General features: G+C 51.4%; 1 protein-coding gene across 6 annotated transcripts in view; it reads right to left on the bottom strand.

Annotated features, from left to right (window-relative positions):
- Positions 1–16,350, bottom strand: part of LOC127011646 (uncharacterized) — a 40,397-nt gene extending 24,047 nt beyond the window's left edge. For all 6 annotated transcript variants that reach the window (XM_050889586.1, XM_050889585.1, XM_050889584.1 and 3 more), the window contains exon 1: positions 15,850–16,350. In XM_050889586.1, coding sequence (XP_050745543.1) covers positions 15,852–16,340 — 489 coding nt within the window. In that variant the 5' untranslated portion in view covers positions 16,341–16,350 and the 3' untranslated portion in view covers positions 15,850–15,851. The remainder of the gene's footprint in view (positions 1–15,849) is intronic.
- Between the last annotated feature and the right edge of the window lie 3,630 nt (positions 16,351–19,980).

Here is a 19,980-nt window from a genome sequence, read left to right as displayed (position 1 = left end):
CTAAATGTTGACTGGCAGCGTCTTTCAGCCGCCGGAATACCTCTTTCAAGTTTTACTTGTGCTCTTCTAGCGTGCGTCCGATCGCTATAATATCGTCTTGGTACGCAAATGCGTGCGGCGACATCTCGGGACCAATCACACGGTCCAACACACGCTGGAAGGTCGCAGATGCCGAATGGAGTCCAAACGGCATTACTCTCCACTGGAATAAGCCCTTTCCCGGCACTGTAAACTCAGGTTGCTTTCTTTCAGCGGGATTTGCCAGTAACCGTCCTTCAGGTCCAAACTGCTTATTTATCGTGTCTCTCTCAGCTGGTCGAGGATATAATTTATTGGAGGCATCGGGTAGGCACCCTTTATCAATTTGGCGTTGATCTGTCTGACGTCGACGCACAGTCTCCACTTGCCCGTCTTCTTTCTAACTATCACGATGGGAGAGCTGTATGGGCTGGTTGAGTGCTCTATGCATCCCATTTGGAGTAGCTCGTCCACCTTCGCATTGATCTCCCCTTGAACTTTCGGGTTCTTGGGGTAGTATCGCTGCTTTATTGGTTTGTCGTCCTTCATCATTATTTGATGCTCTGCCATGTTCGACGTTCCTGTCATGGTTTTAAAACTGGATAGCCTCTCCTCGAGCCACCCATTGTGTCGATTCCTGGCCGGTATTATCATCTTGTGTCCAGCACACCTTATCTCGGTTCCGACTTGAGTAAGAAAGTTACATCCTAATACCAATGAATCCACTACCCCTGGTAGTATCAGCAGGCTCATGGTCAGTCGACTGTTCCCGAATGCGATTTCCACCTCCAGCTGTTCATCGATCCCGCCGCACCTTCCGTCTGCCAACCTAACTTGTCGCCAGTTCCTTGCCTAGAAAGCTCGCTGTTGCCCCGGTGTTGATCGTGGCCTTGTATGTGCCTCCCCCAATCGTCACCGCTGCAGACAACTGCTGCTCCTCCTCGATTAGCTCGCCCGTTAGTTTGTAGAGGTAGCATCTTGCGACTCCCGCTCGCCTCTCTGCTGGCAGCACTCGACGCTCCTGACCCCTACCCTCCCGCACACCCAGCAGAATAACAGGCGTTGGAGTCGACATCCTCGTGCCCAGTGTCCGTGGCCGCCGCACCTTTAGCAAGCCTCATGGGGATCTGCAATGTGTGTCGTTCCCCGCGGCCTCTTTGTTGTGCTAAGCGGTCTCCACACAGTGTTCGCTGGTTGCATCTGTTGCTGCTTTGGTTGCTTCCATTGGCCTTCTCGTGGTGCTCCTGGTGCCTGCTGTCGCGGGACTCGTTGTGGCGGTGAACATTGGTCATTTCTCCGTGTCTCCTGGTTATCTGTCTCCTCGCATCTTCTGCACGTGACCTGCGTTCGTGGTGACGACTTGGCCTTCGAGAACTTGTTTTCTTGTGCGATCGCTTCCCGATCCTTTTCCAGTTCTTCGTACTCATCGGCTAGCATCGACGTGTCTAGGTCCGGCACTTTGTACGTCCTTAGGAAGATCCATAAGCTTAGGAAGATCACCTGCGTTCGTGGTGACGACTTGGTCTTCGAGAACTTGTTTTCTTGTGTGAACGCTTCCCGATCCTTTTCCAGTTCTGAGTACTCATCAGCTAGCATCGACGTGTCCAGGTCCGGCACTTTGTACGCCCTTAGGAAGATCCTTAAGCTTGGGGTGCAGTTTTCCTTAATGATCTTTAAAGTGTCTCTCGCAGAATAATTTATTGGCCTTGTCATCGTCTGCATGTCGACCATGTAGTCTTTAAATGATTCACTGAAACCCTGCTTTCGTTGCCTGACCTGAACCGACAGCCTTCAGAAGAAACCTCTCGGCAGAAAGTTAAGATGGAAGCTCTCAATGAACTCTCCCAGGTTTTCCATTGCTTATTGTTGGCGATAAACCAGTTCAACGCACTTTCTTTAAGCAACTCCGGCATCGCTCGTGGGATCATGTCTAGGTCTAAAGCGTAAGTGTTGGCGGACCATTCTACTTGTTCCAGGAACTCGAACGGTTTCTCCGCCCCGTCGAACCTGAATGACACTGGCGGACTTGTATAGCGACCCTTGCATAATCCGACTGGCTGGGTCTAGAGATCAGCACTGTTGTCTTCCTGTCCTGGCTTGACTCTCTCCTGTGGGCCTCCCTTTGCAAGTTGTCGACGATCAAGCTTGCTAGTAGGTTATCCCCTTCAGCGTTCGTTAGCGTGATGCCCGGACCGGCTCTGTCGTAAAACATAGCTTCCAGCTCAGCCCACATGTCGGCAATTTGTTTGTCGCTCTCTGTCTCCGAGTAATACTTCTACAATGTCTTCCTCATGTCCTCTAATCTGCCGTCCAGGGCGACATTAAGTCTTTGTGCGACCTGGGCGAAGTCCTTCTTCTTAGGGCGGTAGATCCATTTCTTTCCCATTCTGTTTATTTTGCTTTCACCGCTGGGACAATCACGTTTTGTTTGCTTTCTGCTCGCTACGAGATTTTTGCGGCTAGCTCAGTAGATTGTGCGTGTTCGTCCCACCAAATTGATATAAACGTGACCACCCAGTAGTTCAGTGAGAAAGCACAGAGTTCACGGGTTCGTAGTGGGTTTATTGCGGGTATAAGTACAGTCGGCTTTATAATTGCTTTTCCCGCTGTCTCCGACGGTACGGGTTGTCTCGATGTTCGCTCGCCTCGTTGACACGGTGTTCCAGTTTTGTAGCTCCCTGAGAATCCTTGTCCGCTGCTTGTTCCTGGCGCGTTGGCTCGGTGACTGCTCGGCCACGATTCAGACTCGCTATGGGGTCAGCCGTGCGCTTACTGTCCGTGCCTTTCCTCTGGTCTCGATTCTCCTTGCGTGGCTGTTGCGGTGTGGTGTCCTGCTTATTGATGGCGGTGTCCCGCGAACTGCTCCTGACTGGGTGGCGGTACGTAGCGTGACCTCTGTGTTGGGTTCGTGGGCATACGCCGATCCCTTCTGGATCGTTACTCTCGGGGTTCTGTCGCTCCGCTCTGGGACTTCTCTCCCTTCTGGCTCGTTTCTCACGGGACTTCACAAGTCGAGACCGTAGGCTCTCCAAGAAAATTCCATTCGAGACCGAACCGGTCGACCGCTCTCCCTTCTGGCTGATCGCGCCAGGACCTGCCCAACTTCACTTGGCGCACGGGGCTCACGCCGGGAAACGCCAAAGAAGTGCTTGGGGCAGGTTTACCCCCGAGCTCACGATTTCTTGTCGCCGGCCTTCACTGCTCAAATTCTGGCAGACCCTCAAGGCGTAACGCCAGGACTTCATTGGCAGGAATTAACAGATCGCCTTGACTTAGCCGTGTGGTGCCCCTTAAGACCTCAGACACCTCTGTCTCAGTTCCGAGATTCCTTGTAATCCCAACCCCGAACGTCTCGACGTGACAATCTTGCTCCTTGTAGGCTCCCACGGCGCAGCTTTCGACGACAAGCCTTGTTGTGGCTCCCTCGTAGTTTGCTTGCTTGGTTTTCTGTTCACTTGGTATTTGATCGACTGCTTGTCTTAACTCTTCGACTCTTCTCCTCGTGATCGACTGATCGTGTTCGACTAACCGTAATCGACCGATTAGGGTCGTACCCTCTATCCTTTGGGATGCTTCGAGTTAACCTTGGGCTCTTTTCTCAGTATCTTTTGAGTTTTCTTGGAGTTCTCCTCGGGCTCTTTTCCTCGTATCCTTTGGGCATCCTAGGAGCTATCCTTGGGCCCTTTCCTCGGTGGCCTTTGAGACTCCTTGGAACTATCCTCGAGTTTCTTCCTTCGTATCCTCGAGCCTCCTTGGAGTTATCCTCAGGCTCTTTTCCTCGTATCCTTTGGGCATCCTAGGAACTATCCTTGGACATTTTTCCTCGTATCCCTGAGCATCCTTGAAATTATCCTCGGGCTCTTTTCCTCGTATGCTTCTCCTCGTGTCCTTTAGGCATCCTTGGACCCTTTCTTCAGTGTCCCTTTTGAGCATCCTTGGAGTTCTCCTCGAATTATTTCCCGCCGTGTCCTTTGAAAATCCTTGAAGTTGTCCTCGGACTCCTTTCGTAGTTTCCTTTGAGACTCTTTCAAATTTTGCTGTGGCTTTTTGTCTAACGTATCTGCTTTTAGCTGCTCGCTTGTGTTCTGGGTTTGTTCTTGTTCCAGCTCTCTCACGTGAATGGTCATCTTTTTTTTCGTGTTCACGTGCAGTATTGTGCAGATTACTCCGTTCAGCCGCCGGAATACCTCTTTCAATTTTTCTCTGTGCTCGTCTAGCGTGCGTCCGATCGCTATAATATCGTCTTGGTACGCAAATGCGTGCGGCGACATCTCGGGACCAATCACACGGTCCAACACCCGCTGGATAGTCGCAGTTGCCGAATGGAGTCCAAACGGCATTACTCTCCACTGGAATAAGCACTTTCCCGGCACTGTAAACTCAGTGTACTGCCTGTTGCTTTCTTTCAGCGGGATTTGCCAGTAACCGTCCTTTAGGTCCAAACTGCTTATGTACCGTGCCTCTCTCAGCTGGTCGAGGATATAATTTATTGGACGCATCGGGTAGACACCCTTTATCAATTTGGCGTTGATCTGCCTGACGTCGACGCACAGTCTCCACTTGCCCGTCTTCTTCCTAACCAACACGATGGGAGATCTGTATGGGCTGGTTGAGTGCTCTATGCATCCCAATCGGAGTAGCTCGTCCACCTTCGCATTGATCTCCCCTTGAACTGTGGGATTCTTCGGGTAGTATCGCTGTTTTATTGGCTTGTCGTTCTTTATCGTTATTTGATGCTCTGCCATGTTCGACGTTCCAGTCATGGTTTTGAAACTGGATAGCCTCTCCTCGAGCCACCCATTGTGTCGATTCCTAGCCGGTATTATCACCTCGTGTCCAGCACACCTTATCTCAGTTACGACTTGAGTAAGAAAGTTACATCCTAACACCAATGAATCCACTACCCCTGGTAGTATCAGCAGGCTCATGGTCAGTCGACTGTTCCCGAATGCGATTTCTACCTCCAGCTGTTCATCGATCCCGCCGCACCTTCCGTCTGCCAACCTAATAGTGTCGATCGTGGCCTTGTATGTGCCTCCCCCAATCGTTACCGCTGCGGACAACTGCTGCTCCTCCTCGATTAGCTCGCCCGTTAGTTTGTAGAGGTAGCATCTTGCGACCACCACTCGCCTCTCTGCTGGCAGCGCTCGACGCTCCTGACCCCTACCCTCCCGCACACCCAGCAGAATAACAGGCGTTGGAGTCGACATCCCCGTGTCTCCTTGGCCTTCGAGAACTTGTTTTCTTGTGCGAACGCTTCCCGATTCTTTTCCAGTTCTTCGTACTCATCGGCTAGCATCGACGTGTCTAGGTCCGGCACTTTGTACGCCCTTAGGAAGATCCTTAAGCTTGGGGTGCAGTTTTCCTGAATGATCTTTAAAGTGTCTCTCGCAGAATAATTTATTGGCCTTGTCATCGTCTGCATGTCGACCATGTAGTCTTTAAATGATTCACTGAAACCCTGCTTTCGTTGCCTGACCTGAACCGACAGCCTTCAGAAGAAACTTCTCGGCGGAAAGTTGAGATGGAAGCTCTCAATGAACTCTCCCAGGTTTTCCATTGCTTATTGTTGGCGATAAACCAGTTCAACGCCCTTCCTTTAAGCAACTCCGGCATCGCTCGGGGGATCATGTCTAGGTCTAAAGCGTAAGTGTTGGCGGACCATTCTACTTGTTCCAGGAACTCGAACGGTTTCTCCGCCCCGTCGAACCTGAATGACGACTGGCTGGGTCTAGAGGTTAGCGCTGTTGTCTTCCTGTCCTGGCTTGACTCTCTCCTGTGGGCCTCCCTTTGCAAGTTGTCAGTAGGTTATCCCCAAGCTTGCTAGTAGGTTATCCCCTTCAGCGTTCGTTAGCGTGATGCCCGGACCGGCTCTGTCGTAAAACATAGCTTCCAACTCAGCCCAGATGTCGGCAATTTGTTTGTCGCTCTCTGTCTCCGAGTAATACTTCTACAATGTCTTCCTCATGTCCTCTAATCTACCGTCCAAGGCGACATTAAGTCTTTGTGCGATCACGGGCTTGTAATGGGTTTATTGCGGGTATAAGTACAGTTGGCTTTATAATTTGCTCTTCTCGCTGTCTCCGACGGTACGGGTTGTCTCGATGTTCGATCGCCTCGTTGACACGGTGTTTCAGTTTTGTAGCTCCCTGAGAATCCTTGTCCGCTGCTTGTTCCTGGCGCGTTGGCTCGATGACTGCTCGGCCACGATTCAGACTCTCTATGGGGTCAGCAGTGCGCTTACTGTCCGTGCCGTTCCTCCGGTCTCGATTCTCCTTGCGTGGCTGTTGCGGTGTGGTGTCCTTTTATTGATGGCGGTGTCCCACGAACTGCTCCTGACTGGGTGGCGGTACGTAGCGTGACCTCTGTGTTGGGTTCGTGGGCATACGCCGATCCCTTCTGGATCGTTACTCTCGGGGTTCTGTCGCTCCGCTCCGGGACTTCTCTCCCTTCTGGCTTGTTTCTCACGGGACTTCACAAGTCGAGACCGTAGGCTCTCCTAGAAAATTCCACTCGAGACCGTACCGGTCGACCGCTCTCCCTTCTGGCTGATCGCGCCAGGACCTGCCCAACTCCACTTGGCGCACGGGGCTCACGCCGGGAAACGCCAAAGTAGTGCTTTGGGCAGGTTTACCCCCGAGCTCACGATTTCTTGTCGCCGGCCTTCACTGCTCAAATTCTGGCAGACCCTCCAGGCGTAACGCCAAGACTTCATTGGCAGGAATTAACAGATCGCCTTGACTTAGCCGTGTGGTGCCCCTTTAGACCCCGGCCACCTCTGTCTTAGTTCGGAGATTCCTTGTAATCCCAATCCCATACGTCTCGACGTGACATTCTTGCTCCTTGTAGGCTCCCACGGCGCTGCTTTCGACGACTAGCCTTGTTGTGGCTCCCTCGTAGTTTGCTTGTTTGGTTTTCTGTAAGCTTGGTAGTTGATCGACTGCTTGTCTTAACTCTTCGACTCTTCTCCTCGTGATCGACTGATCGTGTTCGACTAACCGTAATCGACCGATTAGGGTCGTACCCTCTATCCTTTGGGATGCTTCGAGTTAACCTTGGGCTCTTTTCTCAGTATCTTTTGAGTTTTCTTGGAGTTCTCCTCGGGTTTTTTTCCTCGTATCCTTTGGGCATCCTAGGAGCTATCCTTGGGCCCTTTCCTCGGTGGCCTTTGAGACTCCTTGGAACTATCCTCGAGTTTCTTCCTTCGTATCCTCGAGCCTCCTTGGAGTTATCCTCAGGCTCTTTTCCTCGTATCCTTTGGGCATCCTAGGAACTATCCTTGGACATTTTTCCTCGTATCCCTGAGCATCCTTGAAATTATCCTCGGGCTCTTTTCCTCGTATGCTTCTCCTCGTGTCCTTTAGGCATCCTTGGACCCTTTCTTCAGTGTCCCTTTTGAGCATCCTTGGAGTTCTCCTCGAATTATTTCCCGCCGTGTCCTTTGAAAATCCTTGAAGTTGTCCTCGGACTCCTTTCGTAGTTTCCTTTGAGACTCTTTCAAATTTTGCTGTGGCTTTTTGTCTAACGTATCTGCTTTTAGCTGCTCGCTTGTGTTCTGGGTTTGTTCTTGTTCCAGCTCTCTCACGTGAATGGTCATCTTTTTTTTCGTGTTCACGTGCAGTATTGTGCAGATTACTCCGTTCAGCCGCCGGAATACCTCTTTCAATTTTTCTCTGTGCTCGTCTAGCGTGCGTCCGATCGCTATAATATCGTCTTGGTACGCAAATGCGTGCGGCGACATCTCGGGACCAATCACACGGTCCAACACCCGCTGGATAGTCGCAGTTGCCGAATGGAGTCCAAACGGCATTACTCTCCACTGGAATAAGCACTTTCCCGGCACTGTAAACTCAGTGTACTGCCTGTTGCTTTCTTTCAGCGGGATTTGCCAGTAACCGTCCTTTAGGTCCAAACTGCTTATGTACCGTGCCTCTCTCAGCTGGTCGAGGATATAATTTATTGGACGCATCGGGTAGACACCCTTTATCAATTTGGCGTTGATCTGCCTGACGTCGACGCACAGTCTCCACTTGCCCGTCTTCTTCCTAACCAACACGATGGGAGATCTGTATGGGCTGGTTGAGTGCTCTATGCATCCCAATCGGAGTAGCTCGTCCACCTTCGCATTGATCTCCCCTTGAACTGTGGGATTCTTCGGGTAGTATCGCTGTTTTATTGGCTTGTCGTTCTTTATCGTTATTTGATGCTCTGCCATGTTCGACGTTCCAGTCATGGTTTTGAAACTGGATAGCCTCTCCTCGAGCCACCCATTGTGTCGATTCCTAGCCGGTATTATCACCTCGTGTCCAGCACACCTTATCTCAGTTACGACTTGAGTAAGAAAGTTACATCCTAACACCAATGAATCCACTACCCCTGGTAGTATCAGCAGGCTCATGGTCAGTCGACTGTTCCCGAATGCGATTTCTACCTCCAGCTGTTCATCGATCCCGCCGCACCTTCCGTCTGCCAACCTAATAGTGTCGATCGTGGCCTTGTATGTGCCTCCCCCAATCGTTACCGCTGCGGACAACTGCTGCTCCTCCTCGATTAGCTCGCCCGTTAGTTTGTAGAGGTAGCATCTTGCGACCACCACTCGCCTCTCTGCTGGCAGCGCTCGACGCTCCTGACCCCTACCCTCCCGCACACCCAGCAGAATAACAGGCGTTGGAGTCGACATCCCCGTGTCTCCTTGGCCTTCGAGAACTTGTTTTCTTGTGCGAACGCTTCCCGATTCTTTTCCAGTTCTTCGTACTCATCGGCTAGCATCGACGTGTCTAGGTCCGGCACTTTGTACGCCCTTAGGAAGATCCTTAAGCTTGGGGTGCAGTTTTCCTGAATGATCTTTAAAGTGTCTCTCGCAGAATAATTTATTGGCCTTGTCATCGTCTGCATGTCGACCATGTAGTCTTTAAATGATTCACTGAAACCCTGCTTTCGTTGCCTGACCTGAACCGACAGCCTTCAGAAGAAACTTCTCGGCGGAAAGTTGAGATGGAAGCTCTCAATGAACTCTCCCAGGTTTTCCATTGCTTATTGTTGGCGATAAACCAGTTCAACGCCCTTCCTTTAAGCAACTCCGGCATCGCTCGGGGGATCATGTCTAGGTCTAAAGCGTAAGTGTTGGCGGACCATTCTACTTGTTCCAGGAACTCGAACGGTTTCTCCGCCCCGTCGAACCTGAATGACGACTGGCTGGGTCTAGAGGTTAGCGCTGTTGTCTTCCTGTCCTGGCTTGACTCTCTCCTGTGGGCCTCCCTTTGCAAGTTGTCAGTAGGTTATCCCCAAGCTTGCTAGTAGGTTATCCCCTTCAGCGTTCGTTAGCGTGATGCCCGGACCGGCTCTGTCGTAAAACATAGCTTCCAACTCAGCCCAGATGTCGGCAATTTGTTTGTCGCTCTCTGTCTCCGAGTAATACTTCTACAATGTCTTCCTCATGTCCTCTAATCTACCGTCCAAGGCGACATTAAGTCTTTGTGCGATCACGGGCTTGTAATGGGTTTATTGCGGGTATAAGTACAGTTGGCTTTATAATTTGCTCTTCTCGCTGTCTCCGACGGTACGGGTTGTCTCGATGTTCGATCGCCTCGTTGACACGGTGTTTCAGTTTTGTAGCTCCCTGAGAATCCTTGTCCGCTGCTTGTTCCTGGCGCGTTGGCTCGATGACTGCTCGGCCACGATTCAGACTCTCTATGGGGTCAGCAGTGCGCTTACTGTCCGTGCCGTTCCTCCGGTCTCGATTCTCCTTGCGTGGCTGTTGCGGTGTGGTGTCCTTTTATTGATGGCGGTGTCCCACGAACTGCTCCTGACTGGGTGGCGGTACGTAGCGTGACCTCTGTGTTGGGTTCGTGGGCATACGCCGATCCCTTCTGGATCGTTACTCTCGGGGTTCTGTCGCTCCGCTCCGGGACTTCTCTCCCTTCTGGCTTGTTTCTCACGGGACTTCACAAGTCGAGACCGTAGGCTCTCCTAGAAAATTCCACTCGAGACCGTACCGGTCGACCGCTCTCCCTTCTGGCTGATCGCGCCAGGACCTGCCCAACTCCACTTGGCGCACGGGGCTCACGCCGGGAAACGCCAAAGTAGTGCTTTGGGCAGGTTTACCCCCGAGCTCACGATTTCTTGTCGCCGGCCTTCACTGCTCAAATTCTGGCAGACCCTCCAGGCGTAACGCCAAGACTTCATTGGCAGGAATTAACAGATCGCCTTGACTTAGCCGTGTGGTGCCCCTTTAGACCCCAGCCACCTCTGTCTTAGTTCGGAGATTCCTTGTAATCCCAATCCCATACGTCTCGACGTGACATTCTTGCTCCTTGTAGGCTCCCACGGCGCTGCTTTCGACGACTAGCCTTGTTGTGGCTCCCTCGTAGTTTGCTTGGTTGGTTTTCTGTAAGCTTGGTAGTTGATCGACTGCTTGTCTAAACTCTTCGACTCTTCTCCTCGTGATCGAGTGATCGCGTTCGACTAACTGTAATCGACCAATTAAGGTCGTACCCTCTATCCTTTGGGATCCTTCGAGTTAACCTTGGGTTCTTTTCTCAGTATCTTTTGAGTTTCCTTGGAGTTCTCCTCGGGCTCCTTTTCTCAGTAACTTTTGAGTGTTCTTGGAGTTCTCCTTGGGCCCTTTCGAATGCTTCTCCTCGTGTCCTTTAGGCATCCTTGGACCCTTTCTTCGGTGTCCCTTTTGAGCATCCTTGCAGTCCTCCTCGAATTATTTCCCCCCGTGTCCTTTGAAAATTTTTGAAGTTGTCCTCGGACTCCTTTTGTAGTATCATTTGAGACTCTTTGAAATTTTACTGTTGCTTGTCGTTGTTTCAGCTCGCTCACGTGAATGGTCCTCTCTGTTTTCGTGGTCACGTGCAGTATTGTGCAGATTACTCCGTGACGTGGTAAGGTCCGTCGTATCTTGGGGCCAACTTTGCTGAGATCAGTCAGGTTCAAATCGCCGGTACCATGATGCTATACCCAGGTACTGTCGGAGCTCTCTAACTGTTGACGGTGGTTCTAGTTCGGCGACGGCCGCTACCTTTTCTGGATCCGTGCCTTTCCAGGTATAGCAGCTCCTTCTTGAAAAACTGTCATTTTTCCGGGTTCAACCTCAGATTAACGTCTTTCAGCCACCGGAATACCTCTTTCAAGTTTTACTTGTGCTCTGCTAGCGTGCGTCCGATCGCTATAATATCGTCTTGGTACGCAAATGCGTGAGGCGACATCTCGGGACCATTCACACTGTCCAACACACACTGGAAGGTCGTAGATGCCGAATGAAGTCCAAACGGCATTACTCTCCACTGGAATAAGCCCTTTCCCGGCACTGTAAACTCCGTGTACTGCCTGTTGCTTTCTTTCAGCGGGATTTGCCAGTAACCGTCCTTCAGGTCCAAACTGCTTATTTATCGTGTCTCTCAGCTGGTCGAGGATATAATTTATTGGAGGCATCGGGTAGGCACCCTTTATCAATTTGGCGTTGACCTGCCTGACGGCGACGCACAGTCTCCACTTGCCCGTCTTCTTTCTAACCATTACGATGGAAGAGCTGTATGGGCTGGTTGAGTTCTCTATGCATCCCATTTGGAGTAGCTCGTCCACCTTCGCATTGATCTCCCCTTGAACTTTCGGGTTCTTGGGGAAGTATCGCAGCTTTATTGGTTTGACGGCCTTCATCGTTATTTGATGCTCTGCCATGTTCGACGTTCCTGTCATGGTTTTGAAACTGGATAGCCTCTCCTCGAGCCACCCATTGTGTCGATTCCTGGCCGGTATTATCATCTTGTGTCCAGCACACCTTATCTCGGTTCCGACTTGAGTTAGAAAGTTACATCCTAACACCAATGAATCCACTACCCCTGGTAGTATCAGCAGGCTCATGGTCAGTCGACTGTTCCCGAATGCGATTTCCACCTCCAGCTGTTCATCGATCCCGCCGCACCTTCCGTCTGCCAACCTAACTTGTCGCCAGTTCCTTGCTTAGAAAGCTCGCTCTTGCCCCGGTGTCGATCGTGGCCTTGTATGTGCCTCCCCCAATCGTCACCGCTGCGGACAACTGCTGCTCCTCCTCGATTAGCTCGCCCGTTAGTTTGTAGAGGTAGCATCTTGCGACCCCCGCTCGCCCCTCTGCTGGCAGCACTCGACGCTCCTGACCCCTACCCTCCCGCACACCCAGCAGAATAACAGGCGTTGGAGTCGACATCCTCGTGCCCAGTGTCCGTGGCCGCCGCACCTTTAGCAAGCCTCATGGGGATCTGCAATGTGTGTCGTTCCCCGCCGCCTCTTTGTTGTGCTTAGCGGTCTCCACACAGTGTTCGCTGGTTGCATCTGTTGCTGCTTTGGCCTTCTCGTGGTGCTCCTGGTGCCTGCTGTCGCGGGACTCGTTGTGGCGGTGGACATTGGTCATTTCTCCGTGTCTCCTGGTTATCTGTCTCCTCGCATCTTCTGCACGTGACCTGCGTTCGTGGTGACGACTTGGCCTTCGAGAACTTGTTTTCTTGTGCAAAAGCTTCCCGATCCTTTTCCAGTTCTTTGTACTCATCGGCTAGTATCGACGTGTCCAGGTCCGGCACTTTGTACGCCCTTAGGAAGATCCTTAAGCTTTGGGTGCAGTTTTCCTTGATGATCTTTAAAGTGTCTCTCGCAGAATAATTTATTGGCCTTGTCATCGTCTGCATGTCGACCATGTAGTCTTTAAATGATTCACTGAAACCCTGCTTTCGTTGCCTGACCTGAACCGACAGCCTTCTGAAGAAACCTCTCGGCAGAAAGTTAAGATGGAAGCTCTCAATGAACTCTCCCAGGTTTTCCATTGCTTATTGTTGGCGATAAACCACTTCAACGCCCTTCCTTTAAGCAACTCCGGCATCGCTCGGGGGATCATGTCTAGGTCTAAACCGTAAGTGTTGGTGGACCATTCTACTTGTTCCAGGAACTCGAACGGTTTCTCCGCCCCGTCGAACCTGAATGACACTGGCGGACTTGTATAGCGACCCTTGCATATTCCGACTGGCTGCGTCTAGAGGTCAGCACTGTTGTCTTCCTGTCCTGGCTTGACTCTCTCTTGTGGGCCTCCCTTTGCAAGTTGTCGACGATCAAGCTTGCTAGTAGGTTATCCCCTTCAGCGTTCGTTAGCGTGATGCCCGGACCGGCTCTGTCGTAAAACATAGCTTCCAGCTCAGCCCAGATGTCGGCAATTTGTTTGTCGCTCTCTGTCTCCGAGTAAGACTTCTACAATGTCTTCCTCATGTCCTCTACTCTGCCGTCCAGGGTGACATTAAGTCTTTGTGCGACCTGGGCGAAGTCCTCCTTCTTAAGGCATTAGATCCATTTCTTTCCCATTCTGTTTATTTTGCTTTCACCGCTTGGACAATCACGTTTTGTGCGCCAGATGTAATAAAGCGAGCGTTCTGCTCGCTACGAGATTTGTGCGGCTAGCTCAGTAGATTGTGCGTGTTCGTCCCACCAAATTTATATAAACGTGACCGCCCAGTAGTTCAGTGAGAAAGCACAGAATTCACGGGTTCGTAGTGGGTTTATTGCGGGTATAAGTACAGTCGGCTTTATAATTTGCTTTTCTGGCTGTCTCCGACGGTACGGGTTGTATCGATGTTCGCTCGCCTCGTTGACACGGTGTTCCAGTTTTGTAGCTCCCTGAAGATCTTTGTCCGCTACTTGTTCCTGGCGCGTTGGCTCAGTGACTGCTCGGCCACGATTCAAACTCGCTATGGGGTTAGCCGTGCGGGCTCAGGGAAGCGTCACTGTTCTCAGACTAGGGTAAACAGACTAACGAGTTCTCCAGGATCACTCCCTTCGACACACGACCGCCTGTAACTTTCTCTGTCCCGCATGGTCCCACTGGGGATTCCGCTCAGATCGTGCGAACAGTCAAGGCTTTGATTGGTTGGTTTTCTGTAAACTTGGTATTTGATCGACTGCTTGTCTTAACTCTTCGACTCTTCTCCTCGTGATCGACTGATCGTGTTCGACTAACCGTAATCGACCGATTAGGGTCGTACCCTCTATCCTTTGGGATCCTTCGAGTTAACCTTGTGCTCTTTTCTCAGTATCTTTTGAGTTTCCTTGGAGTTCTCCTCGGGCTCTTTTCCTCGTATCCTTTGGGCATCCTAGGAGCTATCCTTGGGCCCTTTCCTCGGTGGCCTTTGAGACTCCTTGGAACTATCCTCGAGTTTCTTCCTTCGTATCCTTGAGCCTCCTTGGAGTTATCCTCAGGCTCTTCTCCTCGTGTCCTTTGGGCATCCTTGGACCCTTTCTTCAGTGTCCCTTTTGAGCATCCTTGGAGTCCTCCTCGAATTATTTCCCGCCGTGTCCTTTGAAAATCCTTGAAGTTGTCCTGGGACTGCTTTCGTAGTATCCTTTCAGACTCTTTGAAATTTTGCTGTTGCTTTTTGTCTAACGTATCTGCTTTTAGCCGCTCGCTTGTGTCCTGGATTTGTTCTTGATCCAGCTCTCTCACGTGAATGGTCCTCTCTTTTTTTGTGTTCACGTGCAGTATTGTGCAGATTACTCCGTGACGTGGTAAGGTCCGTCGTATCTTTGCTGAGATCAGTCAGGATCAAATCGCCGGTACCATGATGCTATGCCCAGGTACTGTCGGAGCTCTCTAAATGTTGACGGTGGTTCTAGTTCGGCGACGGCCGCTACCTTTTCTGGATCCGTGCCTATCCCGTCGCTAGTCACTCCATGACCCAGATATTGCCGCTCCTTCTTGAAAAACTGGCATTTTTCCGGGTTCAACCTCAGATTAGCGTCTTTCAGCCGCCGAAATACCCCTTTCAAGTTTTCCTTGTGCTCTTCTAGCGTGCGTCCGATCACTATAATATCGTCTTGGTACGCAAATGCGTGCGGCGACATCTCGGGACCAATCACACGGTCCAACACACGCTGGAAGGTCGCAGATGCCGAATGGAGTCCAAACGGCATTACTCTCCACTGGAATAAGCCCTTTCCCGGCACTGTAAACTCCGTGTACTGCCTGTTGCTTTCTTTCAGCGGGATTTGCCAGTAACCGTCCTTCAGGTCCAAACTGCTTATTTATCGTGTCTCTCTCAGCTGGTCGAGGATATAATTTATTGGAGGCATCGGGTAGGCACCCTTTATCAATTTGGCGTTGATCTGCCTGACGGCGACGCACAGTCTCCACTTGCCCGTCTTCTTTCTAACTATCACGATGGGAGAGCTGTATGGGCTGGTTGAGTGCTCTATGCATCCCATTTGGAGTAGCTCGTCCACCTTCGCATTGATCTCCCCTTGAACTTTCGGGTTCTTGGGGTAGTATCGCTGCTTTATTGGTTTGTCGTCCTTCATCATTATTTGATGCTCTGCCATGTTCGACGTTCCTGTCATGGTTTGAAAACTGGATAGCCTCTCCTCGAGCCACCCATTGTGTCGATTCCTGGCCGGTATTATCATCTTGTGTCCAGCACACCTTATCTCGGTTCCGACTTGAGTAAGAAAGTTACATCCTAACACCAATGAATCCACTACCCCTGGTAGTATCAGCAGGCTCATGGTCAGTCGACTGTTCCCGAATGCGATTTCCATCTCCAGCTGTTCATCGATCCCGCCGCACCTTCCGTCTGCCAACCTAACGGTGTCCATCGTGGCCTTGTATGTGCCTCTCCCAATCGTCACCGCTGCAGACAACTGCTGCTCCTCCTCGATTAGCTCGCCCGTTAGTTTGTAGAGGTAGCATCTTGCGACTCCCGCTCGCCTCTCTGCTGGCAGCACTCGACGCTCCTGACCCCTACCCTCCCGCACACCCAGCAGAATAACAGGCGTTGGAGTCGACATCCTCGTGCCCAGTGTCCGTGGCCGCCGCACCTTTAGCAAGCCTCATGGGGATCTGCAATGTGTGTCGTTCCCCGCGGCCTCTTTGTTGTGCTAAGCGGTCTCCACACAGTGTTCGCTGGTTGCATCTGTTGCTGCTTTGGTTGCTTCCATTGGCCTTCTCGTGGTGCTCCTGGTGCCTGCTGTCGCGGGACTCGTTGTGGCGGTGAACATTGGTCATTTCTCCGTGTCTCCTGGTTATCTGTCTCCTCGCATCTTCTGCACGTGACCTGCGTTCGTGGTGACGACTTGGCCTTCGAGAACTTGTTTTCTTGTGCGATCGCTTCCCGATCCTTTTCCAGTTCTTCGTACTCATCGGCTAGCATCGACGTGTCCAGGTCCGGCACTTTGTACGCCCTTAGGAAGATCCTTAAGCTTAGGAAGATCACCTGCGTTCGTGGTGACGACTTGGTCTTCGAGAACTTGTTTTCTTGTGTGAACGCTTCCCGATCCTTTTCCAGTTCTGAGTACTCATCAGCTAGCATCGACGTGTCCAGGTCCGGCACTTTGTACGCCCTTAGGAAGATCCTTAAGCTTGGGGTGCAGTTTTCCTGAATGATCTTTAAAGTGTCTCTCGTAGAATAATTTATTGGCCTTGTCATCGTCTGCATGTCGACCATGTAGTCTTTAAATGATTCACTGAAACCCTGCTTTCGTTGCCTGACCTGAACCGACAGCCTTCAGAAGAAACCTCTCGGCAGAAAGTTAAGATGGAAGCTCTCAATGAACTCTCCCAGGTTTTCCATTGCTTATTGTTGGCGATAAACCAGTTCAACGCCCTTCCTTTAAGCAACTCCGGCATCGCTCGGGGGATCATGTCTAGGTCTAAAGCGTAAGTGTTGGCGGACCATTCTACTTGTTCCAGGAACTCGAACGGTTTCTCCGCCCCGTCGAACCTGAATGACGACTGGCTGGGTCTAGAGGTTAGCGCTGTTGTCTTCCTGTCCTGGCTTGACTCTCTCCTGTGGGCCTCCCTTTGCAAGTTGTCAGTAGGTTATCCCCAAGCTTGCTAGTAGGTTATCCCCTTCAGCGTTCGTTAGCGTGATGCCCGGACCGGCTCTGTCGTAAAACATAGCTTCTAGCTCAGTCCAGATGTCGGCAATTTGTTTGTCGCTCTCTGTCTCCGAGTAATACTTCTACAATGTCTTCCTCATGTCCTCTAATCTACCGTCCAAGGCGACATTAAGTCTTTGTGCGATCACGGGCTTGTAGTGGGTTTATTGCGGGTATAAGTACAGTTGGCTTTATAATTTGCTCTTCTCGCTGTCTCCGACGGTACGGGTTGTCTCGATGTTCGATCGCCTCGTTGACACGGTGTTTCAGTTTTGTAGCTCCCTGAGAATCCTTGTCCGCTGCTTGTTCCTGGCGCGTTGGCTCGATGACTGCTCGGCCACGATTCAGACTCTCTATGGGGTCAGCAGTGCGCTTACTGTCCGTGCCGTTCCTCCGGTCTCGATTCTCCTTGCGTGGCTGTTGCGGTGTGGTGTCCTCTTATTGATGGCGGTGTCCTGCGAACTGCTCCTGACTGGGTGGCGATACGTAGCGTGACCTCTGTGTTGGGTTCGTGGGCATACGCCGATCCCTTCTGGATCCCTTCGTTACTCTCGGGGTTCTGTCGCCCCGTAGGCTCTCCTGAAAAATTCCACTCGAGACCGTACCGGTCGACCGCTCTCCCTTCTGGCTGATCGCGCCAGGACCTGCCCAACTCCACTTGGCGCACGGGGCTCACGCCGGGAAACGCCAAAGTAGTGCTTTGGGCAGGTTTACCCCCGAGCTCACGATTTCTTGTCGCCGGCCTTCACTGCTCAAATTCTGGCAGACCCTCCAGGCGTAACGCCAAGACTTCATTGGCAGGAATTAACAGATCGCCTTGACTTAGCCGTGTGGTGCCCCTTTAGACCCCAGCCACCTCTGTCGTAGTTCGGAGATTCCTTGTAATTCCAATCCCATACGTCTCGACGTGACATTCTTGCTCCTTGTAGGCTCCCACGGCGCTGCTTTCGACGACTAGCCTTGTTGTGGCTCCCTCGTAGTTTGCTTGGTTGGTTTTCTGTAAGCTTGGTAGTTGATCGACTGCTTGTCTAAACTCTTCGACTCTTCTCCTCGTGATCGACTGATCGTGTTCGACTAACCGTAATCGACCGATTAAGGTCGTGCCCTCTATCCTTTGGGATCCTTCGAGTTAACCTTGGGTTCTTTTCTCAGTATCTTTTGAGTTTCCTTGGAGTTCTCCTCGGGCTCCTTTTCTCAGTAACTTTTGAGTGTTCTTGGAGTTCTCCTTGGGCCCTTTCCCCGGTGGCCTTTGGGCATCCTAGGAGCTATCCTTGGGCCCTTTCCTCGGTGGCCTTTGAGACTCCTTGGAGCTATCCTCGAGTTTCTTCCTTCGTATCCTTGAGCCTCCTTGGAGTTATCCTCAGGCTCTTTTCCTCGTATCCTTCGGGCATCCTAGGAGCTATCCTTGGACATTTTTCCTCGTATCCCTGAGCATCCTTGGAATTATCCCCGGGCTCTTTTCCTCGTATGCTTCTCCTCGTGTCCTTTAGGCATCCTTGGACCCTTTCTTCGGTGTCCCTTTTGAGCATCCTTGCAGTCCTCCTCGAATTATTTCCCCCCGTGTCCTTTGAAAATTTTTGAAGTTGTCCTCGGACTCCTTTTGTAGTATCATTTGAGACTCTTTGAAATTTTACTGTTGCTTTTTGTCTAACGTATCTGCTTTTAGCTGCTCGCTTGTGTCCTGGGATTGTCGTTGTTTCAGCTCGCTCACGTGAATGGTCCTCTCTGTTTTCGTGTTCACGTGCAGTATTGTGCAGATTACTCCGTGACGTGGTAAAGTCCGTCGTATCTTGGGGCCAACTTTGCTGAGATCAGTCAGGTTCAAATCGCCGGTACCATGATGCTATACCCAGGTACTGTCGGAGCTCTCTAACTGTTGACGGTGGTTCTAGTTCGGCGACGGCCGCTACCTTTTCTGGATCCGTGCCTATCCAGGTATAGCAGCTCCTTCTTGAAAAACTGTCATTTTTCCGGGTTCAACCTCAGATTAACGTCTTTCAGCCACCGGAATACCTCTTTCAAGTTTTACTTGTGCTCTTCTAGCGTGCGTCCGATCGCTATAATATCGTCTTGGTACGCAAATGCGTGAGGCGACATCTCGGGACCATTCACACTGTCCAACACACACTGGAAGGTCGTAGATGCCGAATGAAGTCCAAACGGCATTACTCTCCACTGGAATAAGCCCTTTCCCGGCACTGTAAACTCCGTGTACTGCCTGTTGCTTTCTTTCAGCGGGATTTGCCAGTAACCGTCCTTCAGGTCCAAACTGCTTATTTATCGTGTCTCTCAGCTGGTCGAGGATATAATTTATTGGAGGCATCGGGTAGGCACCCTTTATCAATTTGGCGTTGACCTGCCTGACGGCGACGCACAGTCTCCACTTGCCCGTCTTCTTTCTAACCATTACGATGGAAGAGCTGTATGGGCTGGTTGAGTTCTCTATGCATCCCATTTGGAGTAGCTCGTCCACCTTCGCATTGATCTCCCCTTGAACTTTCGGGTTCTTGGGGTAGTATCGCAGCTTTATTGGTTTGACGTCCTTCATCGTTATTTGATGCTCTGCCATGTTCGACGTTCCTGTCATGGTTTTTAAACTGGATAGCCTCTCCTCGAGCCACCCATTGTGTCGATTCCTGGCCGGTATTATCATCTTGTGTCCAGCACACCTTATCTCGGTTCCGACTTGAGTTAGAAAGTTACATCCTAACACCAATGAATCCACTACCCCTGGTAGTATCAGCAGGCTCATGGTCAGTCGACTGTTCCCGAATGCGATTTCCACCTCCAGCTGTTCATCGATCCCGCCGCACCTTCCGTCTGCCAACCTAACTTGTCGCCAGTTCCTTGCTTAGAAAGCTCGCTGTTGCCCCGGTGTCGATCGTGGCCTTGTATGTGCCTCCCCCAATCGTCACCGCTGCGGACAACTGCTGCTCCTCCTCGATTAGCTCGCCCGTTAGTTTGTAGAGATAGCATCTTGCGACCCCCGCTCGCCCCTCTGCTGGCAGCACTCGACGCTCCTGACCCCTACCCTCCCGCACACCCAGCAGAATAACAGGCGTTGGAGTCGAC

This window comes from Drosophila biarmipes, unplaced genomic scaffold (assembly GCF_025231255.1).
Source record: "Drosophila biarmipes strain raj3 unplaced genomic scaffold, RU_DBia_V1.1 ptg000004l, whole genome shotgun sequence".
NCBI classification, from domain to species: domain Eukaryota; kingdom Metazoa; phylum Arthropoda; class Insecta; order Diptera; family Drosophilidae; genus Drosophila; species Drosophila biarmipes.
This window is presented reverse-complemented; position numbering and strand designations above follow the sequence as displayed.